At 32.1% G+C, this 25,649-nt stretch overlaps 1 protein-coding gene across 3 annotated transcripts in view; it reads right to left on the reverse strand.

The window, feature by feature from the left end:
- Positions 1-25,649, reverse strand: part of CSMD3 (CUB and Sushi multiple domains 3) — a 577,908-nt gene that overhangs the window by 189,978 nt on the left and 362,281 nt on the right. For all 3 annotated transcript variants that reach the window (XM_041407558.1, XM_041407557.1, XM_041407556.1), the window contains 7 exons: positions 25,019-25,234; positions 24,235-24,423; positions 14,707-14,876; positions 6,853-7,009; positions 3,405-3,596; positions 2,493-2,619; positions 1,639-1,841 (listed from right to left, as the gene is read on the reverse strand). In XM_041407558.1, coding sequence (XP_041263492.1) covers positions 1,639-1,841; positions 2,493-2,619; positions 3,405-3,596; positions 6,853-7,009; positions 14,707-14,876; positions 24,235-24,423; positions 25,019-25,234 — 1,254 coding nt within the window. The remainder of the gene's footprint in view (positions 1-1,638; positions 1,842-2,492; positions 2,620-3,404; positions 3,597-6,852; positions 7,010-14,706; positions 14,877-24,234; positions 24,424-25,018; positions 25,235-25,649) is intronic.

Genomic DNA, 25,649 nt, shown 5'->3' on the forward strand with positions numbered 1-25,649 from the left:
GAAGATACCATCTGTTTCACTCAGACAATATTACATACTCAAAGAAAGTACATGAATACTTGGAACAAAGTTGCAAAGAATTGTCCTTCCCTTTCCTCCATCTCCTCAAATATTTTTCTTTATTGGTTAGTGAAACAATATGTCCATAGAGTGCTAGCGTTATTCAGGTTGTGTGGTTATTTGCACATTACTTTTAAAATCTTTACTTAGGGAAAGAAAAAAAATCTCTGTTATTCTACTGAGAATATACACCCAAACTGTGCCACATCAACAGTTTGAGAAGGATCACTCTGATTTTCAGAATCTGGACTAAAGACAAAGTGAAATGCTGAGGCAGTAAAATTTCATGTATTCTTTAGTGTCATTAGAACTCAATAGACTGCAAAAGCATGGAGAAACAAACAAAAAGCCTATCAGATAAATTTCTAAACACTCTTTTCACATAAATCACTGTAACTTCTTCAGTGGCTGGTTTATAACTTTACTCCCATGTACTATCCATTTTTCCTTGTAACTCCATTCTTATTCTGTATCAATCTATTTTTCCCCTCAGCTTTAATGACTGCTTAAATAAGCCCAGTGGCATAATAGTCTCCCTCTCTGGCTTCAACATTAAATATAAAAGCATGTCTGAGAATGGATACACACATGTGAGAATCTCTCAAACAGGCTCTGGAAGGGGGTAAGGTTGTAAAATGGCAAAAATACCTTGGAGCCAAGGGATTAAAACCTCTATTCACAGCTTCAAAAATAAGCTGATGGAGCAGAAGCACACTGTCACGACAAATAAAATATTTTTCCCTTTGTACTCTCATTTACAAAATTCATTCTTCCTTTAAATTACTGCATGCACATATGTATTTGCCATACACATCGAAAGAATAAGGGTAGGGGAAAACAAGGCCAATATAACTACCAAGCACAGGAAGCACAATGAGGTAAATAGTATTAACACTAAATCTCTGGGTCAACCATGTTAGAAATATTGCTACCACTACACAAAATTACATTAGACTAGATCTTGATAATCTTGAAAAAATATATATAAATTTCACTGACCAGAGGGAAAAGAAAGTCAAAATGGACCTGGCTCAATGATATCTTCTGTTTCAGCAATAAAATGTCTAAAGGGATTTAACAACAGTTAGGCAACTGTTCAGATTTGTCATCCTGCTGCCTCTAATAAGATGATATAGCACTAGAAGGCAAAAGGGAGAAGGGCATTGCTGTTCCTGTGGAGTTCCTTCCTGTTTCATCCCATACAATCACAAAAGAAATGAAAACTCCCCACAGATGTCTCTGAAAGCAGAAACTCTTTCTAATTAGAAAAGGATGGAAATTTTAACATGCCTATGCCACCTCCTTTCTGAAAAACACTAATCATAGTTATAAGCATCCTTGCACAGCCCCAGCTGCCCTTGAAAACCAAAACTAGCAAAGAACAAGATATTTTATTGGTTTTGTTTGTTTGTTTCTTTAAGATAAAAATATAGCTTTAAAACAAATCTTTAAGTCTGTGCCAATTCTTTCCCTTAAAACATCAGAAATGTCACTGATTTCAAGTGTTTCCAGCTTCACAATTATCTGTGAGTGAATTATCTTATAAAATAAATTTAAAAATTAAATTAATCAACTTACTTGAAAACTGTATGGCGAATCCAGATTTACTGATATAAAAATCTGTGTCAAACTGGATGGTTACTATGTTGAGTGTACTGTGAATGCCTTCAGGAATAAGGGAGCCACTAATTTCTTTGAGCAACATCTCATTCTCAGGTGGACCATCCCAAACTCGAAGAATGTCATGGGATGCTTCAGTATCAAAAGCAAGAAATTGGAGGCTAAAAGAACATAATGATTTTATTGTCAACTTTAATATCACTTAACAACGCAACTTTAACAACAAAACTAAACAAGCAACAGAAAAAAGCAAATAAAATTTAACTCCAAAGGGCAGTTTTTTATAATGTTTCACACATTTATCTTTAAATGCATGACAGCCCAATACAAAATTTAATTTGAAAGAAAAATACCTTAGAATATTTGAATTTGTTCACCATAAAGTAATGTATTATTTTAACAATTCAAATAATCTATAATTATCTACACAATCTTTTCAGAAGAGAGTTTCAGGTTATCTAATATTATATATCATAATCCCATCAAAACAAATTAACTAAAAAGAACTGTGAAAATGCATGTTGTGTTGTTTTGTTGTTTTGCATTTTTTTAATGTAGTCTTTCACTAAAGAGTTCTGCTGCCTCCAGAATTACACAAAATTATAACCAATTTTAAAACTCAGTCTTCTTTGGATAATGCTTATTAAAAAATCAACAGTTTTAACCCAAACCTAAAATGCCAAAACCTGTGATCTGCACCTTAAGTTTTAAGCCCCCCAAAAAATATCTTTTTTTTCCTCCATTCTAGATTTGGTTATTGTAGTAAAAACAACAAAAAAAATTGTTAAAATTGTAAGAATAATTTTCAGTACCTGACAATATTTCCTGGGTCTACTTCAATCACCCACATGCAACGCAGATTGTTGTCATAGGGAAAAGGATAGCCAGGAGACAAGATTCTTCCTGATGACTCTCCTTTAAACCGTCCTCCACATTCAGCTAATAAAAAACAACATTATGGAATGATCTTACAGCTAATCATCCGAGCAATAATTTATACATCTACTGTTTTGTTGAAGAGGTTACACAATTAAACTGACCATAAGCCATAATATTGAAAAACAGCATATAAGGACTCACATATAAGCATTTCACCCCTTGCTTCACCTATTTACTCAATCCAAATTTCTTCTAAATGAAGATGAAAAAGAAAGCTACAATAATATTTAACTCGCCTTCTTATCACTCTCCTATGGGAATAATTGAGCCTATAGGTAGCTGCAAGACTTATGAAGTTATAGTTATACTGTAAAGAAACAGGAATTACAAAAATACAAAATAACTTTCTATTTCTTAATTTCTATATGTTTTATTTTATTTAATCTATTTCACATAAATATAAGAGATTTTTCTAGCTTATTGATATTTATATATAAGTATAAAAATACTAGTTTTACAATGTCTGTCTAACTAAACTTTTTATGTTGATTATTTTCTGACATTAACTAGATTTTCATGTGTTAGGACTTTCAATATGCACAAATGTTTAAGAATTGCTATCTCTTTTTTACCTAAAAAGGCAATACTGCTTAGCTAGACTTAGATGAGATACATGCAGACAGAATTATAAGTGCCTGTGTAAATAGATCTCTACACATATCAGATCATATCAGATCATACACATCAGATTTTACATAGATCTAACAGTCTTTAAAATATTTTTTTTCTTGCATTCAAAAAAATAAATAAAGAAATAAATAAAAAAAAATAGAAGAGTGTAATACCAATGCATGATGGTAGAGGATAGTCCCATGCCCTTCTTTCCCCAGTCATACACTTTAGAAGGCTACTTCCATGGAGTGTGTAACCTGGATTGCATCCATAAATGATTGTACTTCCAGCAAAATGACCTTGGTCACTGATTTTATATCCAAACTGTGGCACACCAGGGTCCTCACAATGTGACAGCTCAAAACCTGTGTGAGGAATAAAATGTTGTATTTACAGAATCAAACAGATAAATACATTAAAGAAATTCAGATTTTCTGGTTTTCAGTGGAAATCAATAATTTTCAAACTACATATAACAACATCTTTAGGATTTTTTTTCTGTTATTAAGCAGTCTAAGTAGGATAACTGCCGAAACACCTTTCCCAGAGCATGACCAAGCTGTGTCATAAATTAGAGTTCTATTAAAGTCAGAAAAAATCCATTACCAATATCAATAAGTTTTTTAATTTTATGACAAATTATAAACTGGAAGCTAAAGGGACTGTCCAGTTACTTGTGGATAGACATTTAAAGGCTCATAAACAAAACAACAGCAGATTTATGATTATTTTGCAGTGTAACAACAGCGGCACAATAGCACCTGTGGCACCAAAGATAAACTGCTATTTTCATCAATCCCTACCCTAATTTTTTGTTCAGTAGTTTGTAAATTTAAGAAATTCATGCAGGAATCAATGAAAATTATGATAGAGAGAACTCAAGCCAAACATCTTGGACATTTTTGAGACTTAAGAGATTTGAAGCAAGAGGAAAACAAAATAACAATGCATTACATGGAAACAGGGAAGTATACTAACTTATGGGGAAACATAAACTGCAATTTGGGAGAAAATTTCTCTATTCCAAATCAAGTTTTCTGTTATTAACTGAGAAGCAACTTGAAATCTCACTTTGCTCCAAACCAAATAATTTTACCAATATCATGTGGCTTAGAATGTGTATAGGCAAAAAAAAAAAAAAAAAGAGCCTTTGTATCACATTGCTATTCCTATACATAGGTAATATGGGAGGAAATAAAGGCATTTTCATGTCTACTTTGTTCAACAAATCATTCACACATTATCTGTCCATCTTGTCAACAGTTGGTAGCCCTTCACAATCTCTCCTCAGATGCTGCATTACTATTTTTTATTGAAAAAAATTCTTCTTTATTTTATTTTACAGGCAAAATACTTGTAAATGCATTCTAAATGTTGGATAAGGCTGCTCAGGAAAAAAGGGGGGGAAAAAAAAGTATATAAAATGCTTTATCTTTGTGGTTCTTCCTTCAGCTCATTTCATGTGTGACTGAACATGTCTCAGCCTCCACAACCTCTGTGCTGAAGTTTGCATTCCTAAACTGCTGTTTCTTAGTACAGTGAGTACTGCAGAAGCTCTGAAAGACATTAAAGTGAGTCCCAGATGAAGAACCATTTTTGATAATGTTGGTCTGGACACTTATTGATCAGTTAGAATTACCTGTCTTCTAAGAAACTTTCTGACCAAGCTGTGAAAAGAAGTTCGAATGTGCCTTGATCCCTGATATGTCCTCATTTCTGGACAGCCTTCTTACAGACACAGAACCAAAGTCAACTTTTTAACTGATCACCCTTTTGAGGGTGAACATGTAACTCCATTGCCTAACCATGGGAACTAGTAGCATTTTTGCTGCCTTAACTGCGTGTGACCAGAGCTGGCAGAGGGCGCGGTGCCTCAGCCAGGGCATGGTGGGGCAGTTTGTGTGGGACAGCGCACAGGGAGACTGCCTCTTTGAAGGGTGAAGCTTCCATGGGCCCAGTAGAGAGGCTTGAACTCCTCAAAACTCAGCAAAGGGGCCCTGGTTTTTGAGCATCTGCATGGCTCAAGGGTGCTCATCCAACCTGATCGTCAAGGCAGAATGGTGGCAGTCCTCAGAGCACAGGCTGCAGCTCTAACTGGGAGGTCTGCACCATCTCTCCTGGTTTATGGATCCACCCAGATGGAGCTCAGACTGAGCTCTTCCTTGTATCCAATCTAAATGTGCACTCTTTCCATTTAAGGCCAGTACCCCGCATCCTGTTATTACATGTCCTTGTAAAGAGTCCCTCTCCATCTTTCTTGTAGGCTTTCTTTAGGCACTGGAAGGTCCTAAAAATATTGAAGTATGTGAGGCTGAACAGCCTCACATACTTCAATATTTTTTCCCAGGCTGAACAGCCCCAAATCTCTCAGCTTTTCTTCATAGGAGAGGTGCTCCGGGCCTCTGATCACCTCTGTTACCTTCTTCTGGACTTAATTTTTTTCTTCAAATTCTACCAATATCAACAAAAGAAGATTCATCACTCTTCAGGCTAAGAATTCTTCAGGCTAGGAAAGTGTATCTAATATGAATGTCTCAAAAGACAGGAAATGTTATTGAAAAGGTTCAAGTGCTGGGTTTGGTTCTACCTATAAAAATATAAAAAATTAAATTCCTTGACACTTATATAGTAACACAGCACTGAACATCCTATCTTTAATCACATGGTACAGTCCTATCACAGAATATAATTATTCTACTTTCATCTGAAAAATAATTACATACTCTGTTATTATTTTGAAGTATTTTCCTTTCATACTGAAGAATTATGCTATTTTTTAATTAGAATTAGTTTTAAAAACATTATGTTGAGCTTTTAAATGAACAGCTTTTGAACAGGTAAAAAAGGAATGATTTGAGCACCAGGACAAAGAAAATAAATTGATAGCTGCATTGCAGAATTACCTTATAAAACTGTCCTGCTTGATAAAAATTAGTTCTACATAAAAATTTAGTGATGTCAAAAAAATTATACACTAAAAAGTCATATACACTACATGCCAATAGTCATGTGCTAAAATTTTCAGAAAGTGACCCTTAGTAAAGTAGATGTATATAGCTTCTTCCGTATACCTCTAAGTTGGATATCAGAAATACTTTTGCCTCTCCTCATCTTCATAGTTAAAGTCTATATATAGGTTTTTGTTAGGAACTTTTCTATATCATTTTGGTTCTAAACAATAATCCAGGCTCAGAAACAAAAGCAAAGTAAATATCAGAGATTAGTCTTAAGAAGGAGAATTTCCTTACTTATGATCTTGTCTTCATGAAGCAATGCTTTTGGTTGTATCTTTTAAACTACTCACATACTTCAATATTTTTATGTGCTAAAACAATAACTTAAACTTACCCTGTTTTTTGTTATGCTCTCCAAAATTGAAAAATGCCCCTCTAGAAAAACGGCAGTGATTTATGTACCAGATTAAAATTCAAAGCCAGGTTTCAATATGCTATGTGTTTTGGGTTTTTTGAGGTACAGCAATGAAAGTATATTATTTTGATAAGTAATTTTATGTTAATTTCTTCCACAATAACCATTTAACTGCATTTTTATCTTATGAGTGAAAAATTTTCATTCCTTTAAAAGTATAAATCTACTCCTACTGTTTTCTCAAATACTTACTGGTATACACAAGTTGGAAACCTTCATCAGTGCCCTCCATGTCCGAGTTGAATTCCAACCATAAATGATTTGAAGTGCTACTTAGTGTCAGGCCTCTTAATGATGCCCCAGTATATGCTCCCAGCAGGTGAGCAGTGTTGTCTTTGCCATCATAGATCTGTAAAAAATGTGAGTTTTACAGTTACAAAGAAAGAAAAGATATCTTTTACTTACGAAACATTTTTGTACATCTGCATTAAGAAGAAGAACAGCTCTGTCAAGGGAGATCTATTGCCAGACAACTTGAAATACTATTTAGATATACTATTTGCCTCTCTTGATTTCGGCTGACTTAGGTGCGGTGAATTTTCAAATGCAGTTTAAAATATGTCAATTCCTTTTTTACATGACAATAGAAGGGGGCAGAGGTGCTATATCAGCTCAGGTTGTTTAGATCTTTGTGTTTTCTCTTTTACTGTCAGTATTGTCATGCTGATCACTACGTATCAGCAAACACTTGTGTATCTGCCTCTAGTCTGAGGTGGCACAACAGAAAATCTCACATATTTCCCACTTTGGCCTCTTAAATAAACCTGAGGTGGCTTTTTATCCGTGAAGACAGGTTAAAATACAACTGTGAAGTAAAAGGAGACTAGGAAATAAATTTAACCACTGCTTCTGTAAGCTGAAAGAGTATTGTAATCTATATATAAATCATAATACTGCATTTTTATTATTTCTTTTTCTTCAAGTGTTGATCTTTTCCATCTATCGGAATACTAAATATATAGAACAATCTTTTAATAATTCTCAGGATATTTCCCTAAATCTGGCTGCTTTAAAACAGCACAGGTTGTTGTATTCCTGTAATTCCTAAAAAAGCTTCCTATAATTTAACTATAATTGCTCACCCAAACATTATTTCCTGTAGGATTTTTTTAGGGACTTCTAAAATAACTAAAACATTGATTGATGTGTTGTATGAAGAATTTCACTTGCAAATGAGTAAATTGACCTGTGAATAATTTTTAATTGCAATAAGGGGAAATTGTAAAGCCTTATTAAAAGATACTGAATTGTCTGCAGTTCTAAATTCTATTTTAATTCTATTAATTACAAACAACATTTACATTTTTAGACAGGAGTCATCATCAGAATGAAATCATAACAAATACACCAGAAATAGAAGTAAGAAAACAAAGTAAATGTGAAGTATTACGATGCCTGTTCCCTATCTGTAAGAATGAGTTATACACATAATTCCTATTTTCCAGAAATCCTCATGTCTCTAGTAGTAACAAAGAATTTACATTTAATGAAATGCTGAAATAAAAGAAATAAGTGACTTCTAGCTGTGTGTAATGAGTAAATAATTGTACAGGAGTTTAAGATGCACAACATGACTTGACATAATTCCTTGGTTTTTAGTGACACAAGCAAAGAAATTCCAAACTAACTTAAATTTAAAAGCAAATGTTCTTAGATGGACTAAAAGTATGAAATCAGAAAGGAAGAAAAAATTGCAATTAATGCATATCAACCAAAAATTATTTCTATATCTATAAAGCAGTATTAAAATAGATCTTATCTTTTTAAGAAACTCATTTAAGCTATACTGAGACCAGTAGTCAAGACAGAAAAAGAAAAAAAAAAACTAACCAAAACTAACCCAAAAACAAGAAAAACCAAACCAAACCAAACCAAAACCAAACAAAAAACCCCACCCAACCCAGAAAATTAATTCTGAAATGCACTTAGTTTTGTTTGAGCAACTGAAAGGAAAATACTCATTTCAGAATTGCTGCTATCCAGCAGAGATATTTACATCATGACAGAAGTAAACAAAACCCACGTTGAACCTACTTATAATTCATAATAACCCAGTATTTAAAATTTATTTTATTTTTTTAAGCTATATAAGAGTAAACCATTTCCTGCTATCTGTGTATCACTAATACTTAACCAAAGGAGGCTGGTAAGAAGTTTTACCAACTATTTTCAATGTCTCACAAACTTTGACTAAGCTGTGTCATGATACCAATTTTTTCATGTTAGAATTTCCCCACACACACTTTATTGGCAATTTTGTTAGATGTCCTACCATATTAAATCTTGCACATTAGTCCACTGACATCTCTCATTAGTTAATATTCATTCTATTTCATGGGCTAACCAGCTGTCACACTGTATAATATTTTTAAACCTATATAATTTCTATGAAAGAACAGAATTGAAAGTATCTAACACTTCTGAAACTGATTCATTTGAGTAGGAGAACTGGATTTGGCTGAGGCAAGACTGATTCATCTGAACAATAAATTGAATTACTTTTTCTTTTGGTTGCTGTCTTTCAGAAATTCAAATTACCCCTCTTCCTAAGACACTGAGGTCTCCCTTAGGACAATAAACGAATGCATGTTTTGTAGTGTAACTCTCAACTTAGATCAAATTTTCATTTCTCTGCTGCATTTGAATTAATAGGGGAAAAAATGGAAATTTATAGAATCATTTAAATGATACCATTTAGCTTGCAACTAAAGTGGTAGCAGACACTTCTGAGATTTGCAGAACCAAGGTTTTCTTTCTAGCCTTGTTAAACTAGGTGGGAACTAAATATTTTGAAAGAGTTAGGAATTCAGCTTCATAATTCTTTTGGAAGGCAATATTACATGCGAATTAAGGCAGCACGCTTAGCTTATTTTTAATATATGAATATACTTTCTTATAAACCTTGCCAGCACATCTAGATTTAAGTCATTTGGGTGCTAAAGTTAAGTCCAGGAATATTCGTTATAAAAATATCATTCACTTGGATATATTTTTCTTAAAGTCATCCTGTAACATTAATTCAATGATAATCTATTCATGACTGGATAATGCTTGATATGCCAGTAAAAAACTATTCAGAAAACAGAGGTCCATCTTTATTAGGTATTGAATGGGACAGTCTTTTAAATTATTAATTCATAAAGAAGGAAAAAAAGGCACAGAAAATTGTTATTCATACCACAATAATATGTTCAAATGTTATAGGGAAGGATGCTAATAGCAAACACTCTTGCTAAATATTTGAACTAATAGATGTTATATTCAATTTTTGAAGGAAGTGTTGTTTGCATTTCAATTAGAGGGCAAATAAAACTTGCTAATCTCTTAAGTGGCTCCATTATCAATAAATTTTAAATGGAAATTAATGCCCTTTTTTCTGCTAATTTATTTAACTATATACAATTTTAGCAAGGGAGAATCATAAATGAATGTATAAAATTTGTGCATTTTAATCAAGCTATTTTTGAGATTTTCCATTGAAACATAAAAGGCATATGGATATGAAGATCTGTTTCTTTATAAAGAGAAGAAATAACATAAAATCAGCAGCACAGAACTGAGGCTGTCAACGCCCTGTCAAATGTATATCACATGTGAATAGAAGCACTAATATAAAGACAGAAAAGGGTCCATATGTTTAGGGGGGTGAGGGGGTGGGGAGTTTGTCCCCAACATTTATTACCTTTTTCTCAGTCACTTTCAGGATGATATTGCTAAAAGTATTATTATTATAAACATGAAGACTCTTAAGAAACAAATTAGCAAAAAGATCCAAATATCACATCTCTTCAAAGTCTTTGCCCAAACCCCTCAAAAACTGAATCATGTGCACACATTTAAAATCTGGCCCACAGAGAAGACAATGAACAAATGCAGTAAAACTGAACCCTCTGTATTTGGCAGAGCACAAACAGTGCTGAGCCAAGCACAGCCAAAGAGAACCCTGAGTGCCAGTTCTGCTTGCTGACACGCTGTTACCTGCCTGTTGCTGCAGTGTGTGCTTTAGTAAAATGAGAAAGAAAGATTGCTTTATAACATTATTAAAAATAATTCTTAAATCAATTTTTTACACATAGGTGCAATATCACCTACCACATAATTTCTCATGCTACATAAAGCCAAGCTCATATTCTGCCACAAAAGAGGAAAAAGATCCTTTTCATAGTCAGTGTTCCTCTCTCTTTTGTTTTAGGTTTACTTAATGAAATCCGTCTGCAGAATTTTTTGAGGTGTTTTGTTTTTTGTTTTATTTTTTTTTTAATTTAAACATTACCAGAAAACTACCCATTAATTAGTACCACATGCAGGTACATTTTTATTTATGCTGAAATCTACTGAAAATAAAGAAAACAATTATATTAGCCATGTCCAAGCTTCAATTCTAATAAAGGTCCTTTTTCTCCCTGTAAATTAAAAAGGATGTTAAAATATGCTTGATATAAAAGAATATTTTCTACACTCAACAGATTTCAACACAAATAACACGTTCATTACTATCAATGGACTATTCAGGGAAGCAAAACAATGATAACTCTGTTCTCTCTGTGTATATCTCAAGGACTTGCTTACAGCCAGCAGAGACTAGAGAGTTTATGAGCAAAATTGATGGATGGAGATAAAAGCATGAAAAAAACAGGCAGAAAAATTTTCATACTTTGGAAAAAATTCATTATTTATCTTTGCCTCTCACATAGATAGTTTACTTTTAAAATATTGAATTCCGGAAATATAGTGCACAAACTCAATTATCTGTAAATTGCAAAGAAGGATAAAAGCGTTACAGAGTTCCTGAGATTAACATTAAATGGATTGGCATGTAGTGATTGTACAGATCCTAAATTCTTCATATGTCTTTATATAACTTTCATAAATATTAGAATAATATATGGCACTTTCAAGAGCACGTTATATCCCTACACACACACACACACACACACACACAAAAAGCAGAGATATTTATATCTTTCTTACAGTTTCTAATAAAACCCAAAAAGAACTACACCATTAATGTAAGTAGCCAGAGCAGTTACATTGAAAGGAGAACAAGAGAATTGAATACTAAATGAAGCAAATGAAAAACAAATTATATGCTCTGAAACCTCTGTTTTATACCAGTTCAGAACTGGTAAAAGGGAACTCCTCCTTCTCTGCCCTGAAGTAAGGGTGGTGATTTACTCGTGTTAAATATGCTCTTTCACTCTAAGGCTGCATTCCCAGTACAGCTGTTTCATTGTTTCAATCACAGCGCTTGTCTGATATAAACATCATCCATGGTCAGTTAACTTACATGGCAAGCAGCAGACCTCATAGCTTCATTAAAGAACTTGTCAAAATTTTATTAGAGTACTCAGTCTATTCAGACTTTGAATGGAATTTTAGCTGCATACCGCTAGTGATCTAAAAATCCTAGATGCAAGAAAAAGTAACGCAAAGTACATTACTAACTTCCCTGCCAGTATTTACATCTCTAGCTTCTGATGAAAAGAGATGGATTATCAAAGCAAAGCTCATCATTAAAAATCTGAGTTTTAACCATAAAATATTATGGGCTTGCTTCATTTCTGTTTGGGGGAAGGAAGATCTCTCTAGAAGCTGGTGTTTTTGATTTTGAAATGGTGAATACTGTACCCTCCCTCTTTCACAGCTGACAGGGAAATCTGTATTCACTATATGTCACTTTGCTGTTTTGAAGACAGGATGAATTTTGTTTATTTTTTTTTTTTAACTTTAAGTTCCTTCCACTTACAAAGTAGTAATACATATTAAATTAAAAACATTTGTTGGCTATTAATGATTCATTTAAAACTAAAATATAACCCTAATGTCCTGTTTCTGTAGCCAAAAGGTTATTCTGCCCAATCGGCAAAACAGTCAAATATTTCCTGTTTCAGAGTAGAATAGGATTACTGAAAGGGATCAACAGACAACTGCAGAACTGATTCTGGGAGAATAGGTTTGGAATGTGTGACTGCAAATGTGTTTCTTAAAGAATTTTTCTTTATCACATGAACACACGAAAAAACAGCGTGATAGAATTAAGACAGTTTGTGAGAATTTCATCTAAGAAAGGAGGCAGGAAAAGACATGAATGGTTCCACAGATATTTCTTCCCACAATCGTAAAGGCTGAGTGCTTCTGTCTTGCTATGTCAGATAGACTGAAAAAAGTGACAGTCATAATCAAGAATACCTGTTAGAGTTTGTTTTTGGTTTTTTTTAATAGGGCGGAACTTTGGCTCATTATAATTCAAGGCTGCTGACTTGAAAAACAAACACTCTAATTACACACCACTAGTTTCATTTAAAAAATACACCTGCAATATACAGCAAATATTTCTGCCACTGGCATTTGCAGCTGAGTGCTGGCCTTCATCTATTCATAATTAATTTTCCATTGCTCTTAATTTCATGTTAATTGAGTAGCAGAATTAAAGCAGAATTTTCTTTACTAAGCGTCTGAGTTAAGGTTGTCTAGTCAAACATCTGAAGTGCATATGGTTCAAATGGCCCTTGAAAAGTCATAAATTACTAGATCAGAAAAAGAAGAAAAAAGTTGAATTGTATTATTTTTATATTCATTTATATTTATCTGACTGTACATAACTGTATCTCCATTCCCACAGTGGTATGTATTTTAAATTAAGATAATAGAGTTGAATGGTTTCTACCTAAAAATCTTGAGAAAAATCCATTCATATGCTTTTATTGGCTAACAGTTACTTGAATAACTGTTTTGGTTAGTTCATTGGTTGGGTTGAAGTTTTTTCCATACTACTTACTTTTTAATAAATAGTAAACAGCTTTCAAATTAAATCTTTCAAAATTACTTAATGTAACACTTAAAGGGCATCCACTTGGTTCTCATATAAGCAACAATTTTAATATAAAATAAACACACCTGTGCATTCTGGGTATCTAGCACCTTTTGGTTCATTTTTCTTTGCTTATGCTCTGCTGTAAGAAGAGCGTAGTATTTTTTAAAAAACATTTAATTTCCTTTTTCTTTTTGATGCCCAATTTCATTTTACATTAGTGGTTTAGGTCTGCTTGTACTTTAGGTATAAACAGCCCATTTTGGAAATGCTTCTATCTGACAGCTAAGGACAGAAATTCCACCCTAATGCACAGACGGTTACAGTTAGATGAGATAAACCCCAGTATGAATCAGAGTTGTTTCTTAGGAATACATATTTTCATAGTCCCTCTTATTTAATAAGTATGGGGTACTTATTACATAAGTAATAAGAATATGGCAGAAAAACCTTTTAAATCAAACACGATTGGCATGGTACCTCTTCTTCCTTTGATTTCACAGAGGCAAATTTAATTAAATTACATATTCTGAACAATTGGACAAATATTTACTCAGAGATATCTTATTGCATTGGTGTGCTATTGCAGATGGCATATGTGAAAAGACACCCTGATCAACACCAGTTTTAAATGTGTAGATGTCTAAGTAATACATGTGTCTGGAACTATACTTTTTGGAGTACAATAATAAAATCTATGAACAAATCAAAGATGGGGATATCACTGTATAAAACTCTGGTAGGTTGTAGTATTCTTCTTTCCCTTTTGTTGTTTCTTTTTTTCATGCACACTAGATTAAAACAATTTAAAGTGTAAATCTTATGTACAAAAGGCAGTAATTAGTTTGTGTTAAATTAAAGTTATGGGTGTTATGTTTTATTATGTTTAGATCACAGCTCAAGTTATGAAGATACTGTAGAAGTAAACAAGTCTAAAGATGTAATTGACAAATATTTAACACTAAAATTACAATACAAATAACCATTATGGCAACATTTGTTTCATTATTTCAACCTTTTTTTAATTATCTCTGGTCAGAAAAACATGTGCTAAGAAACAGAACATAGGGGCACCTAAGGATGTCTAATTTTTAGCTTCTTAAAAATGGAACCAGTTTAGAAAGGTATTTTGTAAGAGATGCTTTATATCCACTTACCTGGTACTGTACTATTGCAGATAAACCTTAATGATGAGAGATACCAGAAGCTGATAAATAAGTTACATGATTACATACCTTAAGAACATCTCCTTGGGCTAAATGAAATGTTCTGGCAGAAATATTGATTCCTTTTCCTGCTTGTACCTGAATGCTATAAATACATTCATGGTTGTTTTCATAGTTAAGAGGATAATTGGGGGACAGTAAGATTCCTTCATTATTTGTCGTGGAGGCTCCACATTCAGCTGCAATGAAAAAAAAAAAAAAAGTTAAGGCATGTTTTAATAGAACATATAAATATTTTAGTAATGGTGATAATGGTAATGTTAATGTAACCTAGCTCAACATTGATAATGTTTATTAATATCTAAAATCCAGTTTTAAGTACACAATCATGATGGTGATTGGTGGCTACAAGACTATTTCTAAATTGCAATACTTTAGTAAAAGTATGTCAAAAAGCACCGAGAGTTAATATCATATAAATGCCACATTCCATAATCATTATTTTCCAAGATCTTCCTTGAATTTTGTTGTATTTGTTTAATTTCTCCAATGCTGAAATTCATAAAGATGTGCAAATTAAAGTAGAAAAATTCTATAAATTTACATGTGTATTTATTTATATATACACACATATGAATAAATATATAGTGTAGGTACACAAATTTTCACATAGATTAATGAAAAAAATTTTTTTTTTCCCCTTGGTATTTTTTAACCAAGATAATAAACATAGTCAATGACATAAATTATAGCAATAAATATGTTTAAATATAAACATATAGCTATGTTATAGCTACCAGATAAATATAGAAGAAAAAATTAAATAACAAGAAAAGAAGATAAACACAACTCCCAGGGGAAAAAAGCATTAATTTAATTATTTTCAAGCAATACAGTTAATATTTCAAGAAGTAAACCTTATAATCAAGGACTTTGGCAATTCATTTAATCACCCAAAAAAACCTAGAAACATAAACACTTGTGCCAATGCTTCATTAGGCGTTATAAACTCACTTTCATTTCTTATCATATATTGGACTATATACATAATTTTAATTAAGTAATTCTTAGCATTTATTTACCACATATTTTAAATAGACACTGAAGAACTATTACAATTCTTTTCTTTCCTTTTTATTTAATCTTGATATGTGGTGATTATAGTGCAAGTACAGGAGTATTTCCTGTCTTTTTAACAGATTTAGATTAATTTTGAATTTAACTGTAACACTAAATTTTCTGGGTTTATGTTTGTTTTCAGGATTGTTTCAATATTCTTGCCACTTATTTTACCCTCAGGAGAATGCATTTCATTTATTTTAACCTGGGAATTTAACTGATTTATAATTTCACAGAATAAGTTATGTTGTTGTGCAAAACTTAATGTTTTAAAAGATGTTTAGGTTAACTATGGTGTCTATTCTAAAAGATTTTATTTTGTTATTAACAAAATAATAACTTTGTTATTAACATTTTTATAATTTCCACTGCAGACTTGTTTGAGTAACATTCAGGATATTGAAATATATATTTTGTACATGAAATTAAAAGCAGTGGCAAAAAACCCCCATCTTGATAAACTACCCTTTCTGTATGCAGCTAAAGCAGACATTGCACAGAAAGCCAAATCAGGCACAGATCAAAGAACAAATTCTTGATGACTACAGCTAATTCAACAATGTAGAAAAAGCACCCAAATAATTGAGGTGACATTATTTTGTCCTGGAACAGCTGGATACACACAATCTAGGAAGAAGTGGAAAACCTTCTATTCCACATGATCACAGTTATCCTTTTATTGCACTCTCAAATAAACGGGTATTTGCTATTTCAAAGGTGCATAGGTCACTTTGAATTACAACAGAAAGGAGTAAGATGATTGTAATTTCAGGATTGTGAGATCTCTTTTCCCAATTCAGAGGGATATAAAAGCCAAAAGGCACAAGGAAATTATGGTATTAAGTTGATCCAACAACTCTGGGCTATGTCAGCACGGTAATTCAAAGCAATTTTTAAAAATCTGCACACAGCAGTAATCCAACAGTTAAGACAATTTTAACTAGCGTTTTACAATCATGCTAAGTTTTCTGTTAAGAAGGATGCAATTATGTCATTGTGTTTCATGTCATCGTATTTTTCAATATGATTTTCTGAATTTAAAGAGAGAATATTTTGTTCCAAATTCTGGATGTCCCATCCCTGGAAGTGTCCAAAGTCAGGTTGAATAGGGCTTGAACAACATGATTGATTAAAAAATGTTCCTGCCTAAGGCAAATGGATGTATCACATGATCTTCAAAGGTCTTTCCAACCCAAACGATTCTGTGATTCTTTGTATCTTGTGTTAGCAGACAAGAAAGCTAGTTTAGTAAATGCAGTGCCAAAAAACACAGTATAATGGAACTTCTCCCATAGCATCATTACAGTTCCATGGAGGCACAGAGTCCTCCAGTTGCTTCTTTTGTACACTTAGTAGAATTCTGACAAAATCAACAGTTAGTTCCTGGCTTCTCTGCTTGCCTCATGTCAGTGCAAATTATGGCTTAAAAAACCACAACAGAACAAGTAACCACAAAGCATCAAACATGCTCAGACAAAAATGGATTGTATGTTGGAACAAGTACTAAATCAAACTGGGAAAGTCCACAATTAATATTGCAAGGTGCTCCAAACTGCAGCATGGATAGACCTAGCTGAGAATCTCCACTCCTATCTACAAACATGAGCAGGCAATATTTTAAACATATTGTTTAAAATCACATGGAGCTTCATGGGACTTAGTTTCTTTCTATTCTCTGATGTTAATACTAGAGAAAAGATAAAAATAGACCATAATAATTCTATTTGCATTTAAGTGCTGAGTAAAAAAGTGTCCAGAAGAAGTAATGTAAATGGAGTTCTTAAGTTTAAAGTAAACGTAAATATTATACACATGCAATTTTTTTGAAAGTGTTTGCAAAATAATTTTAACAGGCACTACAGTGAGTGAAAGACAAAAAGAAGCTTAAGAGGAAATCCAGGATGAAGTTAAGGGAATATGTGCAAACGGAAACATAGAAAAGATGTGACAAAACTGTACTTCAGAAGTAAAGGAAAAATTACAGTGGATCAGAGAGTCTTTAAATCATACGTAGAGCTGTTATCAGAACTTACAAATATTTTGTTACTTCTGTAACTTCTGTTACTTCTGTTACTGTAGTTATCTTTCATTTTAGTAATATTCCCTGTTCAACAGAGATAAAAATCAGGCTGCTTTATTAATAAGGTTTTGGGTTTTAAAAAAAATTCTACTTGTTTCAGTTGAAACTTAGAAACTGCCCTACACACTTTTCTTCTACGAAAAAAAAAAAAAAGAAAAATATTCCACATCCAGATATATTTTCACAAAGACTTTAATTCAATCTAATATAAAGTAGAAGGATGTAACAGTAAGTAAATTACTGAAGTCAATTACTGTTTCCAGACTGTGACAGAAATAATAGTTTCATTTCAGTATTAGAAAGGAAAATTAAAAAATCAAAAGAAAAATAAAGAAAAGTAAAAACTTCTATAACAAGATAATTACAGTAGCAGACTGTGATCCTTTTGGTTATAAATGTGTGTTCATTGCACCTTTCCATAATAAAACAGCTGAATTTTAACTGCTGTTTATTAGTGCATTTAAATTTTGTAAGCAAGTGAAATGTCATTGTGATTGTAATCAAGGAATGAAATGCATCTGTTTGGGTAACTTAACCATTTGAACTCAATTCTTCAATGAATTGAAATGCTTAAAAAAAGATGAGAATATTGCAACATTTCTCACAATTTAGCTAATTAAATTCTTGCCATAAATAATTATTAATCAAAAAATTATGAATCAAAACCACATTATGTCCTCCTACAGATCAAAATTCAGACAGAGGGAAATTGTTTTCTTCAATACAATCCTTTAGAATCAAAAGATAAGAGCTGCATCTAGGAGTCCAGTGCTTTGAAAAGATGCTATCTCTTTGTTAGGAGACTGTTTATTGCAACAGTCTGACTGGGCAAGTAAGTAGAAGCATTCCAAAAAGGATTTTATCTTTATACAACGTTGTAGTAGATGGTAAATAAACAGTTACTTCAGAAACTGTATCTAAATTCAGTGCTCAACAAAGGGTTTCTTATAAAGCCGTTTGTCTTCAGATATTGTACCTCTTCAACTGAAGGCTGGCAGAAACCAGAAAATAGTTTCTTGTCAAAACATAGCAGCAAAAGAAATGATAGCACAAAAATTCTGAAAGGATTAAGTTGTTGCCAAAGCTTTCTTTCTGTGAATAGCATGAGTCATAAGGTTATCACAAGTTTTCCAGGCAGTTTTTTATTCTGACAGGTTAAATGCAGGGAACTCTATGCTGATGAAAAAAGTAAAAAGAACATTATCTTCTTCAATCAGTAAGAATTATGGGGTTTCCTTCTATTTTACATTGTTCCAAAATACAAGACTTCCTTTCATATAGACAAAACTTATTAACAGAAATTTCTTATTATGTACCTGCAATAGAGGTTATCTACTTCCTATTTGATCTGAACATCAAAAGATTCATGCGGCTGTTTGTGTATTAAACTTATTTTCAATATACTTTGGCTGGTTTATGACTATATTATTTATCTTATAATGAAAGATAGTATTTCCAGATCTGGGAAGATCCTGTATTTATGACCCAAAAATAATTTTAGAAAAAGATATTTCTACATCAATGGCCAATGGCCAAATACAAAAGAAAACTTTTGTAGAAAGAATTACTTACATTATCAATGTTATTTTTCATAACTGATTGCTCCAGCTGACAAGAATGGGTAGGAGTCCCATATACATTAAATAATATGCTCCTGTATTGCAATCAGTCAAAGGATGATGAAGAAATATCAAGACAAATGAGCTTTTCAATTAATGCTAACATGGCAAATTGTATTAAAAAACCCACATTCTATATAAGAAAAATTTAAACTACCAATGTGCATGATTTTCCTTTATAAACTAATTTAATATTCTGATAAAAAATCCCAGCACTAACAAAAATATCCCAAAACCATGAACAAGCATAAAAAACCCTCCACAAAATAACACAGGAAGTGCTGGAACTGCTAGAACTTAGTAAAAATTTCCATATGGGGAGCAGGAACAGTTAAAAGTTGATGCAAAATCTAAAAATACATAAGAAATATTAAAAAATGTATTAGCACATCATAATGCTGTTATACTAACGTATTGTGAGACCTCAATGACTGTTTTGCTTTTTACAGAAATCCTATTCCTGAAGAAAATAATAGACATATAACATTTTCACACCCAACAGCAAAAAAATATTTAAGGGAATAAAATCATTTCTGATGAACAGAAGAAAATTTAGGATTCATTTGTTCTGAGATGAATCAATGGCATTTACAACTGGATACCACAATCCTTAAACTCAGAATTCATGCTGCCCAAATATTCCACATATCAAAAGAAATCTCAAAACTAGCAAAAGGACATTTTTTTGAAGAAAAATATATTAAAAAAAATCTTTATCTTGTATGCTTAGAAATGGATAGAGCTATGTAAATGGAGTAAGATTAATGGGATATAGAATAAGATACACAGACAGTAACTAATGGTTCTCCTGCTAATGAGGGAAGTTACTACAGATGTACCTGTGGTAGCACCTTCCCTTCCTTGGTTCCATATGTATGCACATCCAGTCAATGCTGAATTTATTTTTTCTTTCATACAATATAACCTTTCAGACATTTCTGAAATGCCTGTTCTTGGTGTACTTTGAAAAGCACTTTAACTAAAGCTTGGCAAAAAAGCTGCATCACTGAACACCTTGGCAAAAAATCTCAGATGGAAAAAACTATATTATCTGAAAAGTATGCAACAGGACAGAAATTAATAAATTTGCCTGTAGATATTTTATGCCTTTTTGTCTGCCTTTTATAATTTCAACGGGCATAGTTCCTTAGAAATCTCCAAGTCCAGAATTAGAGACTGTTTAGGACCTAATGAGAAGAATGAACAGAAAAAGTGAAAATAGCACAGGAGAAAAAAGTTTTAGTGTCAGTGTCTTCCAGTGAAGGTTTAGCAGTCTGGAAAGAAACTCTATGGTCCTAAGAAAGCCAGAGGAAAAGACTTGATACACTTGGGAAGCTGTGAAGACACAGATTATTTTACACATAGAAACAGAAAAAAATAGGGTCTATAAATTCAAACATGACAGTTATAATGAAAGATAATACAACTTGGCTATTCAACAGCCTTATAAAGAATGGAAAAACAAACTGGGAAAGGGCAGGTAAAAAAAAAAAGACATAAGAAATCCTGCTATAATACAAACAACTTTCCACATTTTACTGAAAAGAAAAGCAATTCTAAGAAAGAAATATGTGTGCTGAATATGAACACTGTATTTAGTTATCACTTCAGTATAGCATAAAAATAAATCATGAAACTGAGGAATGATAGTATTCTAAAAGATCTTTAATCATCCTCATTCCATTAGTGATGATAAGAAAAGTTTAATTTTATCTATGTCATTATTTTTTGCTTTAAATCAATAATAATTGCTCTTGTTTGTTCCTATCTGTAACACAGTTACAGGAAAATTCTTGTAACCTACCTATGGCATTGAAAATTATAAAGAGAACTAGGCAAAGATGTCTGAGCTCCAAATGCATCAGAATATTTCAGAGGCACTACAACCTTATGAAAGCAGATCCATATTCACAAACTTAAGACTATTTCTCTGCTCTATATTGCAAGCTGGAGACAAACCCCCAGCATACTGAGGAAAACGTTGATTCCTTAGGTCCATCCAGAGCTTAGATTTTGCTTTTTATAAAGTCAAAAGTGAACACGCATTCATACTTATTGTAGGATTTTTTTTTTTTTTACAAATGTGTTACTTAGACTGAAAAGTGAGACTTCTTTTTTCACAGTCCATGGATAAATTAAAATAAAGCAGTTTAAAAATCATGGAATTTTTCTGTCATCATTAGGTACTTCCATTTATTAACAGCTTGTGCAGCTGGCTGTGTGATAGTTACTTTGTAGTAACTCGTGCAGAGTGTGTTTTAGTTTTGTTAGCCAACACAGAGTAGACAACACACCAAAGTTTCAGCTACCACCAAATTATGCCTGCCCCATGAGTGACTACAGGCACCCCAAGAAGTACTGCATTATATGGTGAACAGAAAAATGGAAAACCTTTATGCTTTTTTAAGAAAAATCTTATAATAAAAATTGTTTCAGCATAACATCAAGCACCACTGAATTGAGATAATACCATCATCTGAGAAATTCAGCCTTAAAAATTCAGTAAAAATATAGTTTTTTGCTATTTAAACATTAATAATAAGTAATGTTCAAGAAATAATTCCTAAGATTTTCCTAATAATTAAATAATTTACTTATCAATAATTTAATAATTAATAAGTAATTTAACAATTTCTAATGTCAAAATTTCATTTCTTAATAATTTAATAATTTCTAATACCAAAATAATTAATTATTATTTCAGTATTTAATTATTATCATTAAGTTAATAATAATATTATTTTCAAAAAATAATTATTTAATAATAATTAAGAATGCATAATTAAATAATTCCAAATTTCAAAATTTCATTTCGTAAGTCTTAAGTCAAATTTTTTTTAAAGACTATTTTTACAGATTGAATAATAACATTAATTAATAAATTACAAATATTTATCCATCTTCTAAATAGGAAAAGGAAAGACAGCTGCTAATTTTCTGGCAAATTATTTGGTTTAGAATTGATTATGACTGACTACTCTGTTTCAAAACCGAACACATTAGCTTTTGATGTATCCAGAGAGGGATGCTTGCCCTTCCACCAAACTTCTACTTTATCTGTCTTCCTTGTAGTTTATTCTTGTGTTGACAATCTGAACACAAATATTATGAGCTGTGGTTACTTCCCAACTGACATTGCGTGTATGTGAAAGTGCACGTTGTATCAGAAGCATTCTCTCATTAAACATTTTGACAAAAAACACCAAACATGAGCAACAGTACCAACACATAAATTTTGAATCCAATATAAATGGTCAACAGGAATTTCTACTTTTGTCTTGTTTGAATTTCATTATTATCACACATAAATTAAGCACAAGAGTGACAAAGACTGGATACTTAAGGAGTGAAAATGGCTAATTAAGCCATTCTAATTGAGACTATCTTTTATTTCCAAAAGCAAGGAGAAAACATGTTGACTAGAAAATAATTTATTCCTTCTATTACAGCTTTTTTCTTTTCCCCCAACAAACAAACATATACATTATTTTTCTGTCATAAAAGCTATACAGGATTTTTTTTTTACATTTATGCTGCTGTGAAAGATTCTTTTTGCTGATAATTTACTAATTCAATTTATATTAACCCTTCCTGAAATTTATTACTGAATTTTAACCTATCGTCTTGACTGTTCACACATTCATTATTATTGTTAAAAATTCATCAGCCTCAACACAAAAGGAGCTTTTATTCATCCATTGCTCTGACTCAGCGTCTAAATCATCTCTTCTATAGGTACAAAAATAAATGTTGCTGATGCATAAGCTAAATTCATAATTTTCCTCATACTGAGATAGACGTAGGAGTGGTTTGAACCTAAAAATATTGATACAGTAACCAAAAACAAATAAGAGGAAACACATAATCAATCCATACTTACTATGCAATCAGCATCCGAAAGACATTTATGTTTAACTAACAGATAATTTATTATGAAAAAATATTTTAAATGCACACTGATACTGATGATGTCTGTATAAACTTTTCCATATAGTACATAAATTTCAGCAATATATACCCTTAAATAAAAATAATGCAGACACTTTAGCAACTATCCAACTTTTTAGAGACCTTATTGTTTCAACAGTTCTCAACAGGACTGAAAACCAAATAATTTAGGAAGCATTCAGCTCAATCAACATTCTTTACCACTTAAAGCTAAATTTCTAGTCAAATCTACACATATAGGCTACAGTGAGTTGAGAGTGTTAGGCAGGAATCATCAGAAAGTGATTCTTCTGAATTATATTAGCTATAATTTTAAAACCAAAATAGCTGTTCTAAGGATATTCTGAGGATATGGTTCTTACATAGGATGCCCAGGTTGACTGTACTCCTATAAATGGATGTAGTTTTATGAAACAAATCTGGTCTAAGTGATCTAACTACAATTTTATAATACAGGTATCACTTGGAAGCTTGCATTGAAAAAAAATAAAAACACCAAAAAAAACCCAACAAAAAATCAATTACCTGACATCTGAACAGGTAAATGCTGATTTAAATTTATACCCAGTTTGTCTAACCTATTAATCCAAATAAGATGAGTAAGCATTGTGACCTCAATTTGAATTGCTTTCAAGTATAGACTATGAAGTCCACTTACAGTTATAATACCAAATATATTTTAAAGAAGGTTAAAAATATTTACTAATGAGATATGGAGAATATGAGAGTACATAAAAAGAGGTGTATTACCATGCTTTTCCATGCTCTAAATCTGCAAGTCCATGGACAATGACTACACATACAAGCAAATGAAAGCAGCTGACCACGTACCCACACACCTTGGCAGAGGTGCACTCCATACTCGTCGTCCACCACCAAGACAAATAACCTCTGAAGCTCCTTCTAAACGATATCCAGATGAACAGGAGAATGTCAGAATATCTCCAACACCAAAATTAAATCCTATTCTGCTACCAAATTGTGGGATCCCAGGATCTTCACACGGTTCAAGATTATACTCTGCAAACAAGAGCAAGTCAGCTTTTATGAGAACATGTTCTCTACCAGTCATATATGTAATCTTTCAGTGTAGTAATTTCTGTATATTTTCACCTGAATATCAATACAGGCATCAGATTTTAAAACTAAATTATCGTGTGAAGGTAAAATTGATAATCAGATTATGTGGAAAGCAAGGCAAATTAATACATTCACAATGTTTTAAACATGCATGGCAGAACATTGATTTATCATTCTTGTAAGAGCCATAAATAACTCCAGTAAATAAAACAAATTTAAAAAATGGCACAACAAAAACTAAATAGTTGACACTTCAGCTGATCTGGAATTTCAGTAACTGAAGTTAGACTAGTTATGTTTCCTCCCCTCACTTGATAATGTGTCTTACAGTTTACTGCCATCTTATTTATCATGTGGCACAGAGGTTCATTTGCTTTTAAATTATTGTGCTTAAGGAAAAAAATATATAATATAATTTTTCAGTATACATATTTATCAAAATAATTTCAATTATTCTTTTCTTTATATAGCATACAGAAAAAAAAACCAAAATAGCAACTTTTTCAGGAGTCAGATGTTACAGGTACTTCCTTACCAGAGAAAGAAATATTAAATCCTTCATATGATATTGAAAAATCTGAAATAAACCGCAACTGAGCTCTGAAATTTCCATAGAGACCAGCATTGATTGGTGAAGGAAGCTCTGAGCCAGTCAGACGGGCCAATGGCTGTGTGAAACTGCCATTCTCTGTTATTAGTAAGTAGTCATGATGATCTTCCAAATGAAATGTGTAGAAGGTGAATTGTACACCTATTAGAAAAAGTAGAATTAGTTTTACATGTCATCCTATTAACATCCATGTAACTAAGCCAAGGTTAAAATTCATGCATCGCATTATGAATCATCATTTGGAAAATGAAAATAATCAATTTTTTCTAAAAATTAATATCTATCTTGATTTTGGAATTAAAATATCTTTGCAGTAGGTTTTGTTTTGACACCATATTTAACTTTTAGCCTCAAAATATGGACAGATGCTTCCACTTCTGTGTAAAATCCAATGATACACTATGTATATTCAAAACTATAAACAGTTAATGGCAGAATAAAAAAGGTAATCCTTATTTCTTACAATCACCAGTATCCTTGTGTAGCATCAGTGAAAGAAAAGATTATAAAATATATGATATTAAATTCTAATGACACATAAGTAGCATCACCAATT

Source organism: Onychostruthus taczanowskii, unplaced genomic scaffold (genome assembly GCF_017590055.1).
Source record: "Onychostruthus taczanowskii isolate IOZ18803 unplaced genomic scaffold, ASM1759005v1 scaffold27, whole genome shotgun sequence".
Classification (NCBI taxonomy): domain Eukaryota; kingdom Metazoa; phylum Chordata; class Aves; order Passeriformes; family Passeridae; genus Onychostruthus; species Onychostruthus taczanowskii.